The 19708-nt window shown below is 44.5% G+C and overlaps 1 protein-coding gene and 1 non-coding gene across 2 annotated transcripts in view; both read right to left on the bottom strand.

Moving 5' to 3' along the window:
* HYDIN (HYDIN axonemal central pair apparatus protein) overlaps positions 1–19708 on the bottom strand; it is a 431085-nt gene that overhangs the window by 57510 nt on the left and 353867 nt on the right. Inside the window, exons 52-60 of the mRNA XM_024735584.1 lie at positions 17806–17965; positions 17529–17701; positions 16715–16913; positions 13042–13141; positions 11248–11347; positions 9484–9652; positions 8727–8965; positions 6989–7106; positions 249–453 (exon numbers count right to left, since the gene is read on the bottom strand). Of these exons, the coding sequence (XP_024591352.1) occupies positions 249–453; positions 6989–7106; positions 8727–8965; positions 9484–9652; positions 11248–11347; positions 13042–13141; positions 16715–16913; positions 17529–17701; positions 17806–17965 (1463 nt within the window). The remainder of the gene's footprint in view (positions 1–248; positions 454–6988; positions 7107–8726; positions 8966–9483; positions 9653–11247; positions 11348–13041; positions 13142–16714; positions 16914–17528; positions 17702–17805; positions 17966–19708) is intronic.
* On the bottom strand, positions 6519–6653 carry LOC112393544 (small nucleolar RNA SNORA70). Its single transcript, XR_003001942.1, has one exon. It is a non-coding gene; the product is annotated as a small nucleolar RNA SNORA70 (small nucleolar RNA).

The following is a 19708-nucleotide window of genomic DNA, read 5'->3' as shown; positions in this document are numbered from 1 at the left end:
TACCACTATCCATCTGAGAATCCCAGACCAAACACAGGAAGACCAGGAGTTTAAAGCTGCACATCCCCTTCTAGGTGTGCATGCCCTGTAAGTCTATAAGGAAAAATACGGCTGAAGACACCACAGGAAGATCTAAGGTCCCAAAGGAAGAAGCCCAGCCACGTCTATTAGGCATCTGCAAGGGAGGGGGTTCTTACAGAGGAAGGAAGGTCTTTTAAGGGGTGCTGTCCCATCTGAGCGCCCAGTACCTGGCTGACAGGCTTCGGCCAACAGGCTGTAAGGAATGCCAGCGGGCTGGTCTCTTGGGTCTCGGTCAGAGATATCGATCGCTATAAATTCCTCACATCTTCCCACAGGGTCAGCCACACAGTCAATGGTCACGACCTGCATTCCTCCAGAAGGGATGGAGCCAAACCCAGGGTACACGGTGAACATGCCGAGGGTGAAGCGAGCCTGCAGGAAGGGTGGGAGGGGCAGGAGGGGCAGAGGCAGAGTGGGTGGCAGAGTCTGAGCCCTTCCACCAGAGTCATGAGATGGTGTCAAGAGGGACTGGATGTGGTGGGGGGGGGTTGGGGGGCCCTCCCCACAGGCTCTCTCTGGGCCCAGCTCTTCTCCCGGAGGCAGGGAGAGTCTGGGGGCTCTTCAGGGACAGGCTTTCTCGGCACTTCTTTCTACGCACATTCCTTTTGTGTCACGGTTAAGTGGGGGTCTAAGGGAACAGACCCATTCTGCATAGTACAACACTTACCCAGATGGGAAACAGGGGTTAGGATTATGGACTTTTGAGTCAGAAGCTCCTGGGTTTGAATCGCAGCCCTGCTGCGTATTAACTGTTTGACTTTGGACAAGTGACTTCTCTGAGTCTTAGCTTATCAGTAAAATGAAGCTGAACACTTTACCCTGAGATCACCAGAGGCTTCAATAAAAGAATGTGTATGAAGCAATTAGCAAAGCATCTGTGCTCACAACACGGGGTGTTATCATACACTTCCCTGGTTCTTAGGAGCTTCCTTCCTTTCTTATCTTTTCGCCCTCAGGCTTATTGAGATATAATTGACATATAACATTGTATAAGTTTAAGGTGTATGACATGATGACTTGATACCCGTATATATTACAAAATGATTACTTCAATGACTTCTAACAGCTACCAGGAACAGCAGGATTTCATTCCTCCATCTTTCTGGAGCCCCTCCCTCCATACACACCTTAACTGTAGTGTTCAGCGGTGTTGCTTGTCAATTGCTTATTTACCCTCTGCCTTTTATAAGTGTTTAAAATATTTCCTCTACATCCTTTTAGAACCATATCAGACAATGTTATAACTTTTTCTTTGATAAATGTAATTTAGAAAATTCAAGAGGAGAAGGAAAGTCTGTTGAATTTACCCACATAAGTGCTTGCCATGTTTTTTCTTCCTTCCTGATGCTCCATGATTCCTTCTTTTATTGTTTACTTTTTGTTTAGAGAACTTCCTTTCGCCATTCTTTTAGGAGAGATCTCCCAGTGACAAATTTAGTTTTCCTTCATCTGAAGATTCTGATTTTCCATTCATTTCTGAGGGATATCTTTGCTGGATATAAGATTCCGGGTGCACAGGGATTTGCTTTCCACACTTGCAAAATGTTGTGCCATTTCCTTTTGGCCCCTCTGGTTTTTGGTAAGAGATCTGCTGTCATTTAAATAGTTTCCCCCCTATATGTAAGCATGTAAGGAGTCAGTCCTCCCTCATTGCTTTCAAGATTTTTGTCATTAGTTTTTAGAAATTTGACTATGATGTGTGTTGGTGTGGATTTCTTTGGGTTTGTCCTGTTTGAGGTTTTCCCAGATTCTTGCATTTGTAGGTTTAAATATTTTGCCAAATGTGGGAAGCTTTTAACCATTTTTTTCCTTGAGTACCTTTTCAACCCTAGCTACTTCTTTTTCTTTTCTTTTCTCTCCTTTTTATTTATTTATTTGTTTTTTTTTTTGGTGTCATGATCTTTATTTATTTGTGGATTTACGATATTAGTTACGTTTTAGGACAAACATGAATTTCCATTCTTTGAAAACAAAACAGCTTTGTAGAGGTTTATTCTGAATTATTTTACACAAAACAAAAATAAGGAAATATTTTTGTACATTCACATGATAGGACATTTCATAGGAATCAAAATTATATTTATGAAAGGTTTTAATGACTTAGGAAAATGCTTATGAGAAAGGTAAGTGAAAAAATAGTATAAAGTTATTAATATATCACCTCAATTGTGCACATATGCCAAATATTATCAGTAACTAACTCAGGGTGATGGGATTAGGCGTTGTTTATGCTTCTTTCTATCAATATTTTACTTTTCAACTAGAGTAAGAAAAGACTACTTTCCTTTTATAACAATACTAAAAAAACACTAAATGAATGAAATAGATAATCAACAAGGACACACTGCATAGCACAGGGAACTCCACTTAACACTCTCCAATAACCTACATGGGAAAAGAATCCGAAAAAGAACAGACACACATGTATGTACAACCAAATCACCTTGCCGCACACCGAAACCAACACAACACTGCAAATCAACCATACTCCAATATTAAACAAAACAAAACGAAACACTAAATGAGAGATTCACAAGGAAAAGCCTCCATCTATGGTTGCTTTCCATTTATCCAAAGAGATGAGATGGAGAAGGCAATGTACCAGGTTTATTCAGGCTGATCAGTCCCACCAAAGGGAAGAGAGGCCGCATGCTCAACTCTCCCCAAATATGCCTTTCTAGTTTGGCTCCTAACCCTTCTCCAAAGAATCTCACTCCTTCTTTCTCTCCTTTCAATATCCCCTACCCTGACCCCACCACCACCACAAATTCCATCAGACTTTTCTCCAGGGTAGAATTAGCTAGTCCACCATTGCTCGATGACCAGTTATCATTTTTCTTCATTTGCATATGCTTTTAAAATAGCGTATTATACATCCTCCGTATTATATATACATATATCCTATAAGGACATTATAATATCCTTAAACTAAGTGGAGACTTTGTAACAGAGTTTGGGCTGAATCCTCTGCTCCGTTTGCTTGAATGCCAACTGTGTTCTTTCCTTACTTCACTGGTGAAGTAGTAGCTAGAATGTAAACAGCCATCCACGAGCACCTCCTCCTTACCCTACCTGTGTCTATACAGGGACTTTCTGACCTCATTCTCTCACATGCACTAATGTAGTATATTTCTAATAACATAGCATACAAATTTTTACATTATTATAGCTCTACAAACACTGTAACCCAATAAAGGTTATTTCTTGAACTATTAAGCAACTAAGTAGTGTAATTATTAATACATTTCCCTCTTTAATACAGTACACTTTCTTTCTGAAGGTAAGAGTGGAGAAGTAGAGCAGAGAGGAAGGAAGGAAGAAAAGAAGAAAGAGGAAGAGGAGGAACCATGGAGAGCGTCCCAAAGTTGTAACTAATTCGGGAAAGTAGCATAAAATAAAGCCTCTCCAAAGTGACATAAAAAATAGAATGCTTCTATTCTCTTTGTGTCACTCATCACCCAGTAGTCCTGGGAGGCCCTGAACTGCAGGGTAGGAACCCCTGCTTGAAGCAAAGTAAGAAAGAGTATTGCTACACCTTCTGATAAATTTTAATTAGTGCTGTTCATCATATATTTTTAGCTTTTTGAACACATGGTTATTACCTTAAACCATGTGACTTCTTTAGTCAATGAATTGTGAGCAGAAGTAAAGGGTGTCACTTTCAAGAGGCAGTTTTAAGAGACACTGTGTAATTTATCACACTGTCCCCTTCTGTCTGCCATGGCAACCCAAAAGCCTGGGTCTGAGTGTAAGGGCAACCCAGCGCAGTGTCCTCCCTCCTCCCCCATAGACATTAGTGAGAAATATTGAATAGAATTTTGTTGTTTAAAGCTATTGATAACTTTTAGGGTTGCCTGTTACCATGACAATAACAGACCCTGACTGATACTAATGCCGGTTTAATAGCAAACGCAGGCTTGCTCCGCAGCCCTACCTATTTCCTACCTCTTTCTGGAACTCTGATGACAGGGGTTGTTAGATTTTTTTGTTATAGTTCCACAGGTCCCTGAGGCTCTGTTCACTTTTTTCCCATTAGACTAAACAGACTTTCAGTAGACGCAAAACAGTCTATTTTCTCTTTTTCTTTATATTGGGCATCCTAAGACACCTAAGATTGGACATCTCTTGTAAAGATGTCAACATCCTAATCCCTGGGACCTGTGAATATATTACCTTACATGGCAAAGGGACTTTGTTGATATGATTGAATTAAGAAACTTGAGATGGGGATAGTATCCTGTACTATCCTCGGCCCAATGTAATCACAAGAGTCCTTAGAAATGGAAGAAGCAGACATAAGAGAGTTAGAGGGAGATGTGACTATGGAAGAGGCTGGAGTAATGTGATATGAGAAGGACCTGATCCACCATTGCTGGTTTTGAAGATGGAGGAAGGGAATCATGAACCAAGGAATGCAGGTATCCTCTAGAACACGGAAAAGGGAAAGAAGTGGATTCTCTCCTGAAGTCTCTAGAAAAGAATGCAGGTACCTTGCCAATACCTTGACCTTAACCTAGTGAGACCTGTATCAGACTTCTGACCTACAGAACAATTTAAACAAGGGAAACAATTTGTATTGCTTTAAGCCACTAAGTTTGAGGTGATTTGTTATGGGAGCAATAGGAAACGGACACAGGAATTTCTATTTTTCTGGCTTCAAGTTCACTGAGTCTTTCTTTTGTTTCCTCCATTCTGTTGTTGAATCCATCCTCGGCCATGGCTCACGGGCCCAGCCGCTCCGAGGCATGTGGGATCTTCCCGGACCAGGGCACGAACCTGTGTCCCCTGCATCGGCAGGCGGACTCTCAACCACTGCGCCACCAGGGAAGCCCTATCCACTGAGTTTTAAATTTTGGTGATTCATTTTTTTCAATTCCAAAATTTCCATTTGGTTCTTCTTTATATTTTCTCTTTCTTTGCTGAGACTTACTATATTTTTATTTCTTCCAAGCATATTTGTAACGGCTTTTTGAAACATTATGCTGGTTGCTTTAACATCTTTGTCAGGTAATTCTAACGTCTTGGGCATCTCGGTGTCAGCATCTATTTTCACTTAGTTTGAGATCTTCCAGGTTCTTGGTATGCTGAGTGATTTTCAGTTGAAACCTGGATATTTTGGGTATTATATTATGAGACTCTGGATCTTATTTAACTTCTGTTTGAGCTGGCTTTCTCTGACGCCACTCGGGCAGGGGAGGGGTGTAACACTGCCTTGTTACTGCCGGGTGGGGAGAGTAGTCCAGATTCTCCACTCGGACTTCTTAGGGTGGGAGTTCCAGTTCCCCACTAGTCTTTGACTAATATTTCCCTTGTGGGGAGGGGTAAGAGTGTCTCATTACCGTTCTGTTGATTCCATGGGTTAGGAGGTCCCCTGGGGGGGTGATGAGAAGGATGTCTCATTACCACTGGGTTGGAGTGGAAGTCAAGGCTCCCCATGTGGTGTTGCCATTGACAATGGTGGAGGTGATGGTGGGTAATGAATGTCTGGCTCCCTACTGAGTGTTCTTGATCATCACTTTGGCAGGGGGTCAGGGCACCTCATTATAGCCTGGATTGAGTGAGAAGTCTAGGCTCCCCACTGGCCTTTGCTTGAAATGCGTGGGGTAGGACCACGGATTCCTCTGTCATGTTTGACTGTGATATTACAGTTCTTAGCTGAAAGTTCTCTGTCTTGCTAGGCTACCTTTTCCTGGTCCTTTGGCTAGTGGGAGAAGGCTTTTGTTGGGGCCTTTTTTGGTCCGTGCTTGTTGATGTTTCTGGATTGCTGGCTCCCTCAGCACCCGATCTAGGGTATACGAAGCAAAAAGAAATCAGGGAACTCATCACTGTGATGTCTACTGGGTCCCAAGGACCCTAGCCAGTGTGATTTTTTTCTCTCCATTTATCAGTCTTCTGTGTTTGTTTTATACATAAGGTCCATGGTTTTCAGTTGTACTTAGTTGGAAGACTAGGGAAAAAGATGTCTACTTCATCTTACCAGATGTAAAAGTCTTCAAATCTCCTTTTATTTTTTTGACAGGGAAAAGAAAGTAGAGTTTATTGGTGGGCATGGGTAGGGAGGGGCAGCTCCAAGGCTCTTATGAGTGCAGGGCCCGCCATTTGTCCAGGGGGCCACGATTAGGGATGTACCTGACCCCACAGCCAACTGGAATGAGCCGCTTTTCTGCCACCATGTATTCAAATTCATCTGCGTTAAACTTAGTAAATCCCCACTTCTTGGAGATGTGGATCTTCTGGCGGCCAGGGTACTTGAACTTGGCCCTGTGGAGGGCCTCAATCACGTGCTCCTTGTTCTGCAGCTTGGTACGGACGGACATTATGACCTTGCCAATGTGGACCCTGGCCACTGTGCCCTGGGGCTTTCCAGAGGCACCACGCATACCTGTCTGGAGCCTAGATTGGGGACAGCATGCCAGTCATTAATGTCCACTGGAAAGGGCTGTCTCCAAGGTCCCTTAGGGCAACCCATACAGGCAACAGGCCGCATACACTACCGAGGAGGCTGCTGTTTGCAGCCATTGCGCACCGGGCCCCCATGGGGAAAAGAGCACATTCGGCTTAACTGGCTGCAATCTCCTTTTATTTAAGCCAATCTGAATGGGCTTCTATTTCATATCAACAAATGATTCTTGATTGAAATACTTATGAAGAGTAGAAACTAATTTTAAAGCAATGAGGAGCCAATGAAGGTTTTAAAGCAAAAGAGGATATCCAAATTAAAAGCCATAACTCCTCATTTCCAGAGGAAAGTGATATTTCATTATAACTATTTAATATTCCTGCCATAGTAGGAATATTCAAAATTCAAATCCCACTATCCTAGGGAGGTATTTGTTGCTACAACTAGTTGGCAGGTTTCTGTTGCTAGAACACAGGGGTTTCTGTGAAAAAGGAAAAGGGTGCTCACCTGGTTTGTGACATTCATGTCTTTCTGAACAGAGTCAGAGAACTTGGTTGCCTTAGAAGGTCCAGTCCTGTAGAAGCTCTCTCTTTCCCGGGATCTTGCATGTCTAACGTGGCTGACACTGATTAAAGAAGCAAGAGCATACCCTCAGGTTGGGGTGGTCATTAAATACCACCTGCCTGTCTGCCTGCAAGGTCCCTTCTCCTTGGAATGGAGGAAAGGGCCTTTCCTTGCCCAAGAGGGCATCGGGGAGCATAGTCAGCTTATTCATCATCAACCAAACTCATTTAACAGTTGTGAAAGAAGTATGCAGAAATTATACTTATTAACTATGATTCATAAGGACATTAAAGTTTACTGCAAGTAAATAATAATTTTAAACGTTTACTTGAGTTCACTGGAAAACTGTGTGTGGAAATTATTTGTAGACCTCAAATCTTTTATCACTTAAAAAGCGCAACGGCCAATAGATTGAATTCTGTCCCTCTTCTTCACATTTAGACTCACGGTGTTTTCAAGACTTAGCGTAAACAATAGCACAAACACAGGTTTTGGTAGGTGTTCACTTCACTCGAAACTAGTTTACCCAATAATTGGTTTTTTAGAGGCCAGTTCACCTAAAATATTCAAATGTATTTGAGGTACAATTTTAAACTTTTGAGAGTTTTATATATTTGAGCATTCACTTGCTTAATGACCAGAACAACTGGAGTTTGAGTGCTTTGCATGAATTTGTGTATGCTAAGATGAAAAATAAATTAAAATTAAAACCAATTTAAAGCAAAACAAAATTATAATATCTATAAATAAACATTATTAAATTATAAAATAAGTAATGAAAAATTAGGTTGAAATTAGATTTGGAAGAAAGAGACTTTAGACAGTTTAATTTAAAATGTCTTAATGTGTTCAAACTTTGCCAAAATGGAAGAGGAGATCGACAAAAATATAAAACAATTACAAACAATGTAAAGCTGTATGTCTGATTTAAAACAATTAATTAGGAAGTCAATCTTAAATTACTAATTATTTAGAAAGTCAATTCATTTGAAAGTCAAGACAAAGTACCTGGGAACTGGTAAAAACAATCCCTAATTTGTCAAAAAGGAATATGACAAATAAAAGCCAAAAGCACTCAGAAAGGTAAGTGGTTTTGATTAATTGATTGACAGCCACCTTTTGAAGCATACAGAGTTTTGCTGTTGGAACAATTACTAAGTTAGCTGTTGCGATAAAGTGTCTTCATGGGGAGAAGGTAAAAACAGTCCCGGGAAAGAAGGCCTCACCAGGCTTTCTCTAGTCCAAATTTCCAGGGTACCCTTTGCCATCCCCCATGATGAAGCACAGCTATGATTCCTTTTGATTTAGCTTGCTGTTATAAATCCTACAGAATGACAGATAGGACAATGACTTACTGGTAAGTAATGTAGCACACTAGGAGCACCAGGACAACAGACACAATCCCATACAGAAGATTTTACATTTGTTCAATTAAAATGTATCATATATTGGACAGCAGTTGGAAAGCATGTGAAGTCTGGAGTCAGACGTGTGGGTTCAGAACTGAGATCCACTGATGATTTCTTCCATAATCTTGGATGAGTCACTTCTAAACCTTAGTAACCTTACCCACAAAAGGGGATTGGGGGTGAATTTAGATAAACTATATGAAAGCTCATTGTAAAATATAAAGTACTAATTAACCAGGGAACGGTGTGAGTTAAGAAAATACTTGTCTTACACTTTCTTTTGATGGAGGGAGCTCTCCCCTGTCAGCCTATAAAGGGTGTATTTGAAATCGATTACACCTTGATTTTCTATGGTGAAGGAGGAGCTTTTACGCGTGCCACAGATCAAAGCCCCGAAGTTGATGATGGAGGAGGGGCTGATGCTGTATCTGGAGAACACGGCATTCACAGAGATCTTAATTGGGATGCTGGAAATGATTTTACCTCCTTCTGAGATACTGGGCTCAATAATCTAGAAAGGGAAAAAGGATTGGGAAGATGTCAGCCACCAGCATAACTCCAGAATGTCCATGACTGTCCACTTCATTCCGTATTTTCTTCATTGACACGAAGCCAAGTTCTCTGTATCATTCTCTTTATATTATTGCATCATCAGTACGAGTAAATGCTAACATAAAGCTTACCGTGTACCAGCCATGGGTCAAAACGCACCACGTGTGCCTCCCATTTTCACTTCCCTTCTCTTCATTTTGACTTGAGACTCAGTTTCCCTATCTCTGGTCTTGTCTCTTCCGAAGACCAGGGGCCACATTTCTGCTCTGGGGTTGTCAATTTCTGAGGACTCTGCATACCTCCCACCCGACCTACCCGTGCCTGGAGCTCCCTAAGCCCTGGTGTGTCCTCTCTGGTTGCCACCAGGCCAGCACTCCCTTTCCCCCCCTGGAGCATGGGTTAGACTGCGTACGCTTCCTTTAGGCGTGAGTCCCACGAGCCTGCCACCGTGTGGGTCCTCCCTTTGAGCTCGCTTACCTGACAGCACAGAACTGGCTGGTGCTCCAACTTCACTTCCTTTTTTGCACGGAAGAGCACCTGGACATTTGTGGGTTTTTCCACTGTGGTCAGTGAGCCCTTCTTGGGTTGGACTGAGATCATGGAACTTATATTGGTTGCTGAAATCCCTGAGGAGTCCACAGAAAAGCTGAGAGGCAAGAATAAAAAGTCAGTTTTAGTCATTATCTAGGGAACCCAAGACACTAGAGATGAGACTCTAGACTGTTCAGTGCCTGCCATGTCCCCAGCCCTGTTTAACCACTATGCGTAGCAGTGTTCACTGTGCTGTGTACTCTGTGACCACCCCTCCTCAGCCAGGATTGACCAGGCCAAGCATTGGTGCTTGAGGCAAAGACAGCCATCTCTAGCCTGCGGTTAAGAGGGGTCCTTGCAGGAGAGCTGTGTCTAATAGGAACACGTGATGCCGGATAAGGACCAACTAAATCAATTCATTTCTCTCCCTCCCTGTCTCTCTGTCTCCCTCTCTCTCTTTGTCCCCCTTCCTTCCTCCCTCCCTGCTCTGAGACCGAATGCAGCACACACAGAGGCAACAGTGATGCAGAAGCCAGAGGATCTAAGGAAGGAGAGAAAGGGCGGGGGCAGAAGTCATGCAACAGAGGTGTTCAGAAGTGAGGCCACGGCCCAGTGCAGGTGAGGTGAGGGGTCACAGAGAAAAGCTGACTCACGAGATGCCAGGGGGACTGGAGCTGGAGCAAGAAACTGAAGCTGAGGCGAGACACCTGCAGTTGCCATGGGGACCCACATGTTATCCCCAGTAGGGCCCAGGAGACCTGGCCCTTCGTTGCTATGTGCATGGTGCCTGTGCCCCCTCACTCCCCTGCACATCCCTTCAGTGAACCCTGAGCACTTACTCCAACCCAAGGGTGCCTCTGTTCCATGAAGCCTAAAAGAGCAGAGCTAACGCCCTGTCATAATCTAAAACAAAACTCACGACGGGCAGGATTCCAGTTTAGCTTTTATTTATATTTATTTCTTTCAATTTAGGGTTCTAAGGAACGGTAGTATTGAGGTGGGACTGCTCTAATTTCGGCAATATTTGAACTAAAGCGAAATTATCATGAATACACTGAATGCCTCCAGGTCTGCCGGGGGAAGTTCCTTTATCAACTCTGAATTCTTCTGGGGGAGGGATGACCTTCCATAAAATCGACTGGCCATAGGTGCTGGCACTGCCTGAGGGACCTCCTCCCTCCCTGCACCCAGCGTCACTCTTTCCTCTCTGAGGAATCTCCCTTATTTAGTGTTTCATTTTTAATCTCAAGGATGAGCACAAGCTGGAGCTCTACTCCACCAGGCCACCACTTGGAGTCTATAATACAGTAGTTCTTAAAATTAAAAGAGAAAACTGGAAAATCCCTAGGTCCTTACATGAAATCCTATGTAGACTGCCAACTTATGAAACAGAGAGGAGCTGAAAGGAGGGCAGGATGGCTTAAGGCCAGGGCCGCCATCTCCGGTCTCTCACTCCACCCCTAAGACCATACCTCACCCCAGTATCTCCTCCTCCCAACCTCCCCCTGAGGCTCTCCCCCGACCCCCAGACCCCTGTGGCTCCAGGCTATAGAGCAGTTGGGATTCTATTCATCTGAAGCCGAGAGGAGCTAACAGCAGAGATGGTTCTTATGATTTCCCTGATCGACTTTTTAAAAAAATCTCTCAGGCAACACACTTCTTGCCATGAGTGGATGTGGATGACCACATGCTGTCTGATTTTTAGGTTACCTGAACATGACCTCGTGTTTCCCACGGTTCCTCAGTTGCAGGGTATGTTTCACCTCCTCCATGACCCTCACAATCCCAAAATCGAAGCCTCCTTCAGCTCCTGCAGAAGCCAGGGGCCGGGGTGGGGAAGGGTGGGATGAGTGGGCATGGCAGTGAGAAGCAGGGGAGCTTCCAGTTGAAGTTCACACGGAAAATCCACGGCGACAATTTCAGAGAATCTGTTTTCTGAAAACACTGTGCCTAGAAAAGCCTCTTGTAATTGAGCCTTCGTAAACAAACAACAGACACTGCTCTTGCACCCAGTTCAACGGGGTGGCTCCCTGTGGCTTCTACCCTAGGACTACTGTTCTTCCTTTCACGTCTCTCATTAGCTAAAACTCCCAGTGTTGAAAAAGATTTTTGAATCATGTGTATAATATTCAGAATTGGGATATAATGTATACATCTGTATTGTTATACTTTGCATTATGTCATAAACATTTCCCCAAACAATTAAAAACTCCCAATAAGTGTGATTTTTAAATTTTTATTATTTTTTTTTTTTGTGGTACGCGTGCCTCTCACTGTTGTGGCCTCTCCCGTTGAGGAGCACAGACTCCGGATGTGCAGGCCCAGCGGCCATGGCTCACGGGCCCAGCCGCTCCGCGGCATGTGGGATCTTCCTGGACCGGGGCACGAACCCATGTCCCCTGCATCGGCAGGTGGATTCTCAACCACTGCGCCACCAGGGAAGCCCCATAAGTGTGATTTTAATGGCTGTATAATATGGCTGTTTCATAATTTACAATATTATTCCTACAATAATAATATTTCATTATAGATAGACATTTAGGGTATTCCTAATCTTCCATTATTATAAATAATTCTGCAGTAAGTGTTGTTGTACATAAGACTAATGACATCCAGGCAAATATGTAGCTTTAACATTCTACGAGTCTTGCTGAGTAGGAGACCTATCGGAGGAAGGAGGGCCCTAACCTGGGTGTTGGCTCAGTGTGGTAGGCAGGATAATGCCCTGCACCACCCCCACTCCCTCCCCTGCAAGATGTCCACGTCCTAGTCCCTGGTACCTGTAAATATGCTAGCCTACATGGCAAAGGGGAATTATGGTATTAGATGGAATTAAGATTGCTAATCATCTGACTAAAATAATGGAGATTATACTCGATTCTCTGGGTGGGCTCCAAGTAATCACAAAGGTCCTTAAAAGTAGAAGAGGGAGACAGAAGTGGGCGAACCAGAGAGATGGCAGCGTGAGAAGGACCTGACCCAACATTGCTGGCTTTGAAGATGGAGGAAGGGGACCATGAGCTGAGGGACGTGTGTGGCTTCCAGAAGGTGGAGAAGGCAAGGAAACGGGTTCGCCCCCAGAGACTCCAGAAGGGGACGCAGCCCTGCCAACACTTTGCTTTTAGCCCAGTGAGATCCATTTTGGACTGCTGACCTAAAGAACTGTAAGATAATAAATATGTATTGTTTTAAGCCATAAAGCTTGTGGTGATTTTTTAGGGCAGTGATAGAAAAACAACACAGGCAGGCAGATAAGAGCTCACTCTCAGATGACTGTTCAGAAGAGAGCTCTGCAAATTTTATATTTTGACCACGCCTTGTTGTCTCCAGTCGGAGAAATTAAGATTCATAGTAACATTGCTAACATCACTTGAACTTGCATGATTACTATTTACCTAAATTCCACCTCTCTCCCCAGCAACCACGGATCTTTCTCTACACGAGAAACATACTGCCTAAAAGATGTGACCTCTAAACACCCTTTCCTTGAAGGGGTCAACAGACCTTTGGGGAAGGTGATGTCCAAGGCAACGTCGTAGGACTCTGCAAAGATCAGGATGTTTTCAATCTGAACGACACCAACGAGGTTGTCTGCATCTAAAACCTGTCGGGGTAAGAGAAATTCTTTTGTAAAAGCAAGACCCACAGGTGCTTGGAGCCTGAACTATGGAGCATGCAGGAGGAATCATGAAGAAGGGGCTATGGTAAGGAACATTTCTGAAATGTATTCAGCTTTCGTTTTCGCTGAGCATTTGGTAGGATGAGTGTTCTTCATAACAGCCTTTGGGGAAGGCTGGTGTAGACAATCAATACAAGGATGGGGAAATGGGACTGCATCTTCCAACCTGTCCACTTACTGGGTTTCAATTATTTGCATGATTGCCACTACCTTACTGAAGTTTGGGTTGTGAGTATACATTGCAGGAAAGTGTTCTTTGAACTTTCAAGTCAAATAAACCTGAAGAGCATTTTTCTGACAGTTGAAATGAAAAACATTTATATTCTAAATTATCCTTGCTTTACTAATTTTATAAACCTGAACCGTGCTGTTCTCTGTCTCTGATTCAACCTATGAGTCAGATTTTTCATATAAAATAAGTGTTAGATTTTTCATACAAAATAAGCGTTTAATGTTTCTCTTTTGGAAATTTCAGATTTTAAAAAAACGCACATCATTACTATTGGAAATGTGAAAAAAAAGCAAGACTCCTAGCCTCCATCGCCTCCCTGTCCCTTCTGCTGTCACCCCTGGTGGTAGCACCTCCCTCACTGTCCTGAAGAACGTCTGAACTGGTATCAGCTCTCAGCTGGATCCAACTGTTGACTCTTGAGACTAATGATGGGCAATAAAGGGTCTGTGTGTCAAGGGGAAGAGCCACTGGGCAGTGGGTGTGGCCCTCCTGCATCCACCTGGACACCACCTGCCTCCCTGCTGAAGCCTCAATTTGAAAAACTAAGCAACTAAGTCACCAGCTCCCCATTGCTTGTGTTTTAGGTGCCAACGGGGAAATCTGTAGCTGTCACCAAAAACGTTTTAATGCAGAGTTTCCATCTTATCTTCCATCAAGCATTTTGCCAGTGCTTCAGAGAGCAAATCTGACTGTTTAAGTTTACCTTCTTTCTTTTGATGCTCAAACTCTGACAGAGATGACAAGAAGGGCTGGCAGCAGGAGGGAAAAATAAGACAAAGAACTTGGTTTATCAGATCCAGAATTTATATAGTTCTTTTCTACTGATAGATACCAAGTACCCAGAGCATTCTATTTCCTTTGCTTCCCTGCTTGGGAGTGGGGGGCAATTAAATTTTGTAATTGAGGAAAATAAGAAGGAAAATTTAAGAGGTGCAAAAATCAATTAGAGTTCACCAGAGCGCTTTTCAAAGGGACCAGAAAGCAAGGCATTTCCTCGTGTAGATGTTGAAGGAATGTAACCTGGGGAAGGGAAGCCTTAGACCACTTTGGGGGCCTGAGGGGAGATCCACTATGTCTGCTTTGGTTGGAACATACGGGAATGTGACGTCAGTTGTTAAATTACACAAATGTTTCCATACCAGTTGATAAACAGCTGTCATGATGACTTCTCCAAGCGTCCCCTTGATGCTTGCCTCCTGCACCCTCACACTTCACCATGGGAAGCCCTGGGCTCCCCATGATCCATTAACTAAAGGATGAAGGTGGCACAGCTGGGACCCTACACCTGCTGTGTGGCCTGGATTCATTGTGCAGAGACCCCCGTCTGTGTAGAGACGTGTTAAAAATGCTGACTGTCACCTCTGGGATTCATATACATTTGCGGATTGAACGAATCTATCGGTATCTGTTTTCAGCTATATGAAGGGCTGTCAGGGGTAGGTGATAAGACAGATTAATTAGATCCATTGACTGGCCCCCAAAAGTAGAAACAGGATTAATGTGTGTAAATTACAGGGAGAAATCTGAGTGCAACCGAACAAGGCATTAACAGTCAGACATGTTCAAAGGAAGATCAGGCTACCTGGAGATACTTGGTAAGTCTTCTATCCCTGGGGATATTCAAAGAGAAGCTTGGGTGACTTCTTGCTTGTTGCATTATCAGCTCAGCCATCAAAAGTCAGTGACATTCATTCATTCACTCGTTCATTCATTCAACAGATTTTACTGAGTGCCTTTTACATCCAGGCCTGTGCTAGACACTGGGAATATGATAGGGTAGTGAGTTGAATGATGGTCTCCAAAAGGTATGTCCATGTCTTAACCCCTGGAACCTCTGAATGTGACTTCATTTGGAAAAAGAGTCTCTGCAGATGTGATTAAGTTAAAAGATCTCTAGACGAGATCATCTTGGATTATCCAGGTGGGCCCTAAATTCAATGACAGTGTCCTTATAAGAGACAGAAGAGGAGAAGACACAGACAGAGGGAAAGGCCATGCAAAGACTGAGGCAGAGATTGGAGTGATGCAGCCACAAGCCAAGGAACAACTGGAGCCACCAGACACTGGAAGAGGCAAGGAAGGGTTATTCTCTAGAGCCTTTAGAGGGAGCATGGCCTTGCAGATACCTTGATTTTGAATTTCTGGCCTCCAGAACTGTGAGAGAATAAATGCCTGTTGTTTCAAGCCACTCATTTGTGGTCCTTTGTTACAGCAGCCCTAGGAAACTAATACCGATGATGAGCAATTCAGGCAAGATCTTGCTCCAGTGGAGTTCACATAAGGAAGTAAAGAAAGAAACAGGATAATGTCCGAATGGGGTGGGTGCTCTGAAGGACAGAAGATAGGGTGAGCGATTGCACATAATGAGGTTTCCTCAGTGGGATGATCAGGAAAAGCCAGCTGAGGCAGTGCTGTTGAGCAGACCCTAAGGCGGAAGCCAATCCCCACAGAGCAGAAGGACAACACTCCCGGCAGGGGTGCTGCAATGCCAGGGCGCTGAGGCAGGAAAAACCTGATGTGGATACAGAGGCAGGCAGGTACTGAGAAGTAGGTGAGGACCCTGGGCTTTATTCTTAGTACAATGGGAAGACAGCCTAGTGCTTTAGGAAGGAGTGACCTGATTTGACGGACATTGTGAAGATCCCTCTGGACACCCGCGGGGAGTGGGAAGAGGCAAGCCGGCTAGGAAGCCTCTGCGGAAGTCCAGGTGAGCGACACAGCAAGTGGCCTGCATGAGGGTGGTGGTGGCAGTGCAGACAGGGAAGGGCATGGGCAGGAGATACACTGGGAGACAGAACTGACAAGACTTGTTGGAGGACTGGGATGGAGGGGGAGGCCAACAGGAAAACGGAGGAATCAAGGATGACTCCTGGGTGTCTGCTGGGAGCAACTGGGTGGAGGCTGATGTTTACTGAGTTAGGACTCTGAGGGGTGACTGGGTTTGGGGGTCTTAAATCAGAAATCTAATGCTTCTCGAGGAATAGTAACACCGTTCATTCATTCATTTACTCATTCATCCACTCTGCACTGATCGAGTGCTCCGTTCTTGCCACTGGGAAATCAGCCATGAACAAGATTGCCTTTATGGAGCTTACAGTTGTAAGCAGAGCAGGATGTTGTGGGTTGGGGGGTGTCAAACGGGGATCAGATGGGAGCGTGTAACACGGAGACCTGGCTTGGTGGGTATGTGTGTCGGTGTGTGTGTGTCAGGGAACCCAGTGTGTACATACTTTGGTGACCAAGTCTGAAGACGTATGAAGCCTTACCTCCAACCGAATCGCCTTCTTGATGTTGATGGGTTTGGAGGGTTGGAAGCGCACTTGTAGGCTATACTCAGCCTTGGGGGCTATGGTCCCCTGCATCGCGGACACGGTGAAGTCTTCGCCCAGGTGCTCCAGGCTGGTGATCCTCCAGGCCAGGGGAAGTAGCGTGATGTTACGGAGAAGAACTACCTTGAAGTCTTTCCTGCAGAGACCAAGAGAAATTTTGCCAGTTTCAAATGATTTTGATTTATCATGGCAGGTCAGAAAAAGCACGTCTGGTTATTCTATTACTGCTAGTTCGCTAATAAGTATTTATCAGGGAGTGGGGCCTACCTGTGATGGGCAAGGAATGCAGGATACGTGATCAATATTCTCTCCCAGCTTCCTCAGAAATAAACATTCTCTATTTAGAGTAATACAATTCCCGTGAATGAATATGTAAGTTCTAGGTTTGGTCTAGTGTTCTGTGTTTGTCCTCTAATTTCTAGAACCAAGATTCTTAACCTTTTAGGGTAATGGACTGAAAGTCTGGAAAAAGGTAGTCCTTCTTCTGAGAAAAATTCACATATGCACACACTTGGATCTTAGGGGAGTCCTTAACCATTTTGAAGTCCGTTCACTGAACCCAAGGTGACAACCTGTGAACTCAGAGGGTTACTAGCTATTCTGATTTGCACAGGACCAGAAGTCTCCCAGGATGCAGGACTTCAAATACTAAAACCAGGCAAGTCCCGAGCAAATCAGGATGAGCTGGTCACCTCAGAACTAAAAGTTCTTTAGACGTCATTCCGGTCCTGGTATCACCCAGAACGCTGACCTGTGCAGCAAGAGCCGGTCAAAATGCAATTGTCTGGGGTCCAGCTCCAGTTCTGGGCGGACCCCCTGGCAGCTTAATTTGAAGACGGCTGGCTTGGGGTTCTCCTTGATGCAGCAGACAATGCTGTCTTCAAAGACACCAACTGCGGTAGGGTAGGCCCAAATGTTCAGCTTCTAATGGGAGAGTCCAAACAAAGTACGTTTACACCGAGGATACCAAGGCCTCAACTTTCCCAAGAAAGCCTTGCCCTGGTAGACTTGTATCCATGTGACTGTACCTGCTTCTCACTGGGATTCAGAATCATGTTGACAGGCTCCAGGAAGTAGGTGTTTGCTTTGACATCGTTCTCAAAACAGAAGGACACCTCCACGACCATTGGGGAACTGTTGAGGATTGTCAGTGTCTCCATGTTTTCTGGGAACAAGGATGACTTGTACCTGGAAACAAACAAAAATTAGGGATGTGGATGTGAGGATTGGCTGAGAATTCAGGTGGAAAAGGAGACTGTGAGGCGTAAGGCAATTTCAAAGGATAATGTGGCTACACAGAGGCAGTGCCATGGAGGCTAGGAACACAAGCTTTGTAGTTGTGAAGACTTAGAGCTGTGATGTGACCAGCCCCCGCTCCCATCCCAAGCCTTGGTCTCCTCATCTCTAAGATGGGATGATAATATCCCTTAGGATTTCCATGACTATTAAATGAAATAGTGCACCTAACGCTCTGAGGACAGCTGCAGATATCAAATACCCAATAAATGGTAGTTATTACTATTGCAAAGATTTCTGACTGAAAAATCTGTAGCTCTCTCCTTCCCAGTGCTTATACTTCCAGGAGAGATGATAATCTGAGTAACGTGTTATTTCATATCTGTCTTAGAGATGACCTCATTTACCACCTTCTTCTACACCTGCGCGGGATGCTACTGTTCCGACGCGGATTGTAACTGTTCACTGTTACAAGGTTGTTTCTGTTCCCTTAGTGCCTTAGGGAGAGATCCATGGAGTGGAGCACTTTAAGCATTGGGAGCTGCCCAGTTAATGCAACCAAACAGGAAAGGAGCCACAGAAGGCACAAGGAAGATTAATGAACACACACATCGTAGGAAGTCATAGCACAGGTCAGGAAAGCAGGGCACCATAGTACCCACTGGTGCCCAGCAACAGTCTGAAAAGCTCTCTGGACAGACTAAGATGGAGGAAGGAAGGAGAGGGCATTGCAGAGACTAAATCAAAGTCCGAGAGACAGAGCACTGTCTGTGTAACAGCCAGAGTGGTGGTGGCCTCCACACCTCGCTGGTAATCACCACCACTGAACACTCTGCTACAAGTTCCATATGTACTAACCAGTTCAGTCTTCCCAAAACTGTGCAGTGGGTGCTATTATTTTCCCACTTTGCAGATGAGGACATTGAGGCTCAGTAAGACTTAAAAGAACAGATGAAGAGGACTTCCCTGGTGGCATAGTGGTTGAGAATCCGCCTGCCAATGCGGGGGACACAGGTTGGAACCCTGGTCCGGGAAAATCCCACATGCCACGGAGCAACTAAGCCCGTGTGCCACAACTACTGAGCCTGCGCTCTAGAGCCTGCGAGCCACAACTACTGAGCCTGCGTGCCGCAACTACTGAAGCCCACGTGCCTAGAGCCTGTGCTCTGCAACAAGAGAAGTCACCACAATGAGAAGCCCGCGCACTGCAATGAAAAGTAGCCCCTGCTCGCTGCAACTAGAGAAAGCCCACACGCAGAAACGAAGACTCAACGCAGCCAAAAAAAGAAAAAGAAAAAAAAAAAGAATAGATGAATAATACTTGTTTCTGGACCACTGTAATTGCCCTCCTGGATCCCCGCTGTCTGGCCCCATATCCTGGTTAATTCCAGTGCAGCTCTGAATACATGCCTCTCCGAATGGCCATCATTTCCCTGAATCCGACCTCCAGGCTGCTCTGTACATCATGTCCATCAACCTGACTCCCACTCCTTCTCTCGCCTAAGTCCTTCTACTGGGCTTTGAAGATCCTCTCCATCAACAGTCAACACCCTTCACCTTCATTTACTAGTTCATCACCTTAGGAAATAAACTGGTGGTTATGAAGGGAATGCTCATTAGTTTCACCAAGCAGGCATAGAAATAATCATTCTCTACTTATCACAATAAATGCTAGGCTGGATTAAGACATAGTTG

This window comes from Neophocaena asiaeorientalis, unplaced genomic scaffold (assembly GCF_003031525.2).
Source record: "Neophocaena asiaeorientalis asiaeorientalis breed wild unplaced genomic scaffold, Neophocaena_asiaeorientalis_V1.1 scaffold40, whole genome shotgun sequence".
NCBI classification, from domain to species: domain Eukaryota; kingdom Metazoa; phylum Chordata; class Mammalia; order Artiodactyla; family Phocoenidae; genus Neophocaena; species Neophocaena asiaeorientalis.
This window is presented reverse-complemented; position numbering and strand designations above follow the sequence as displayed.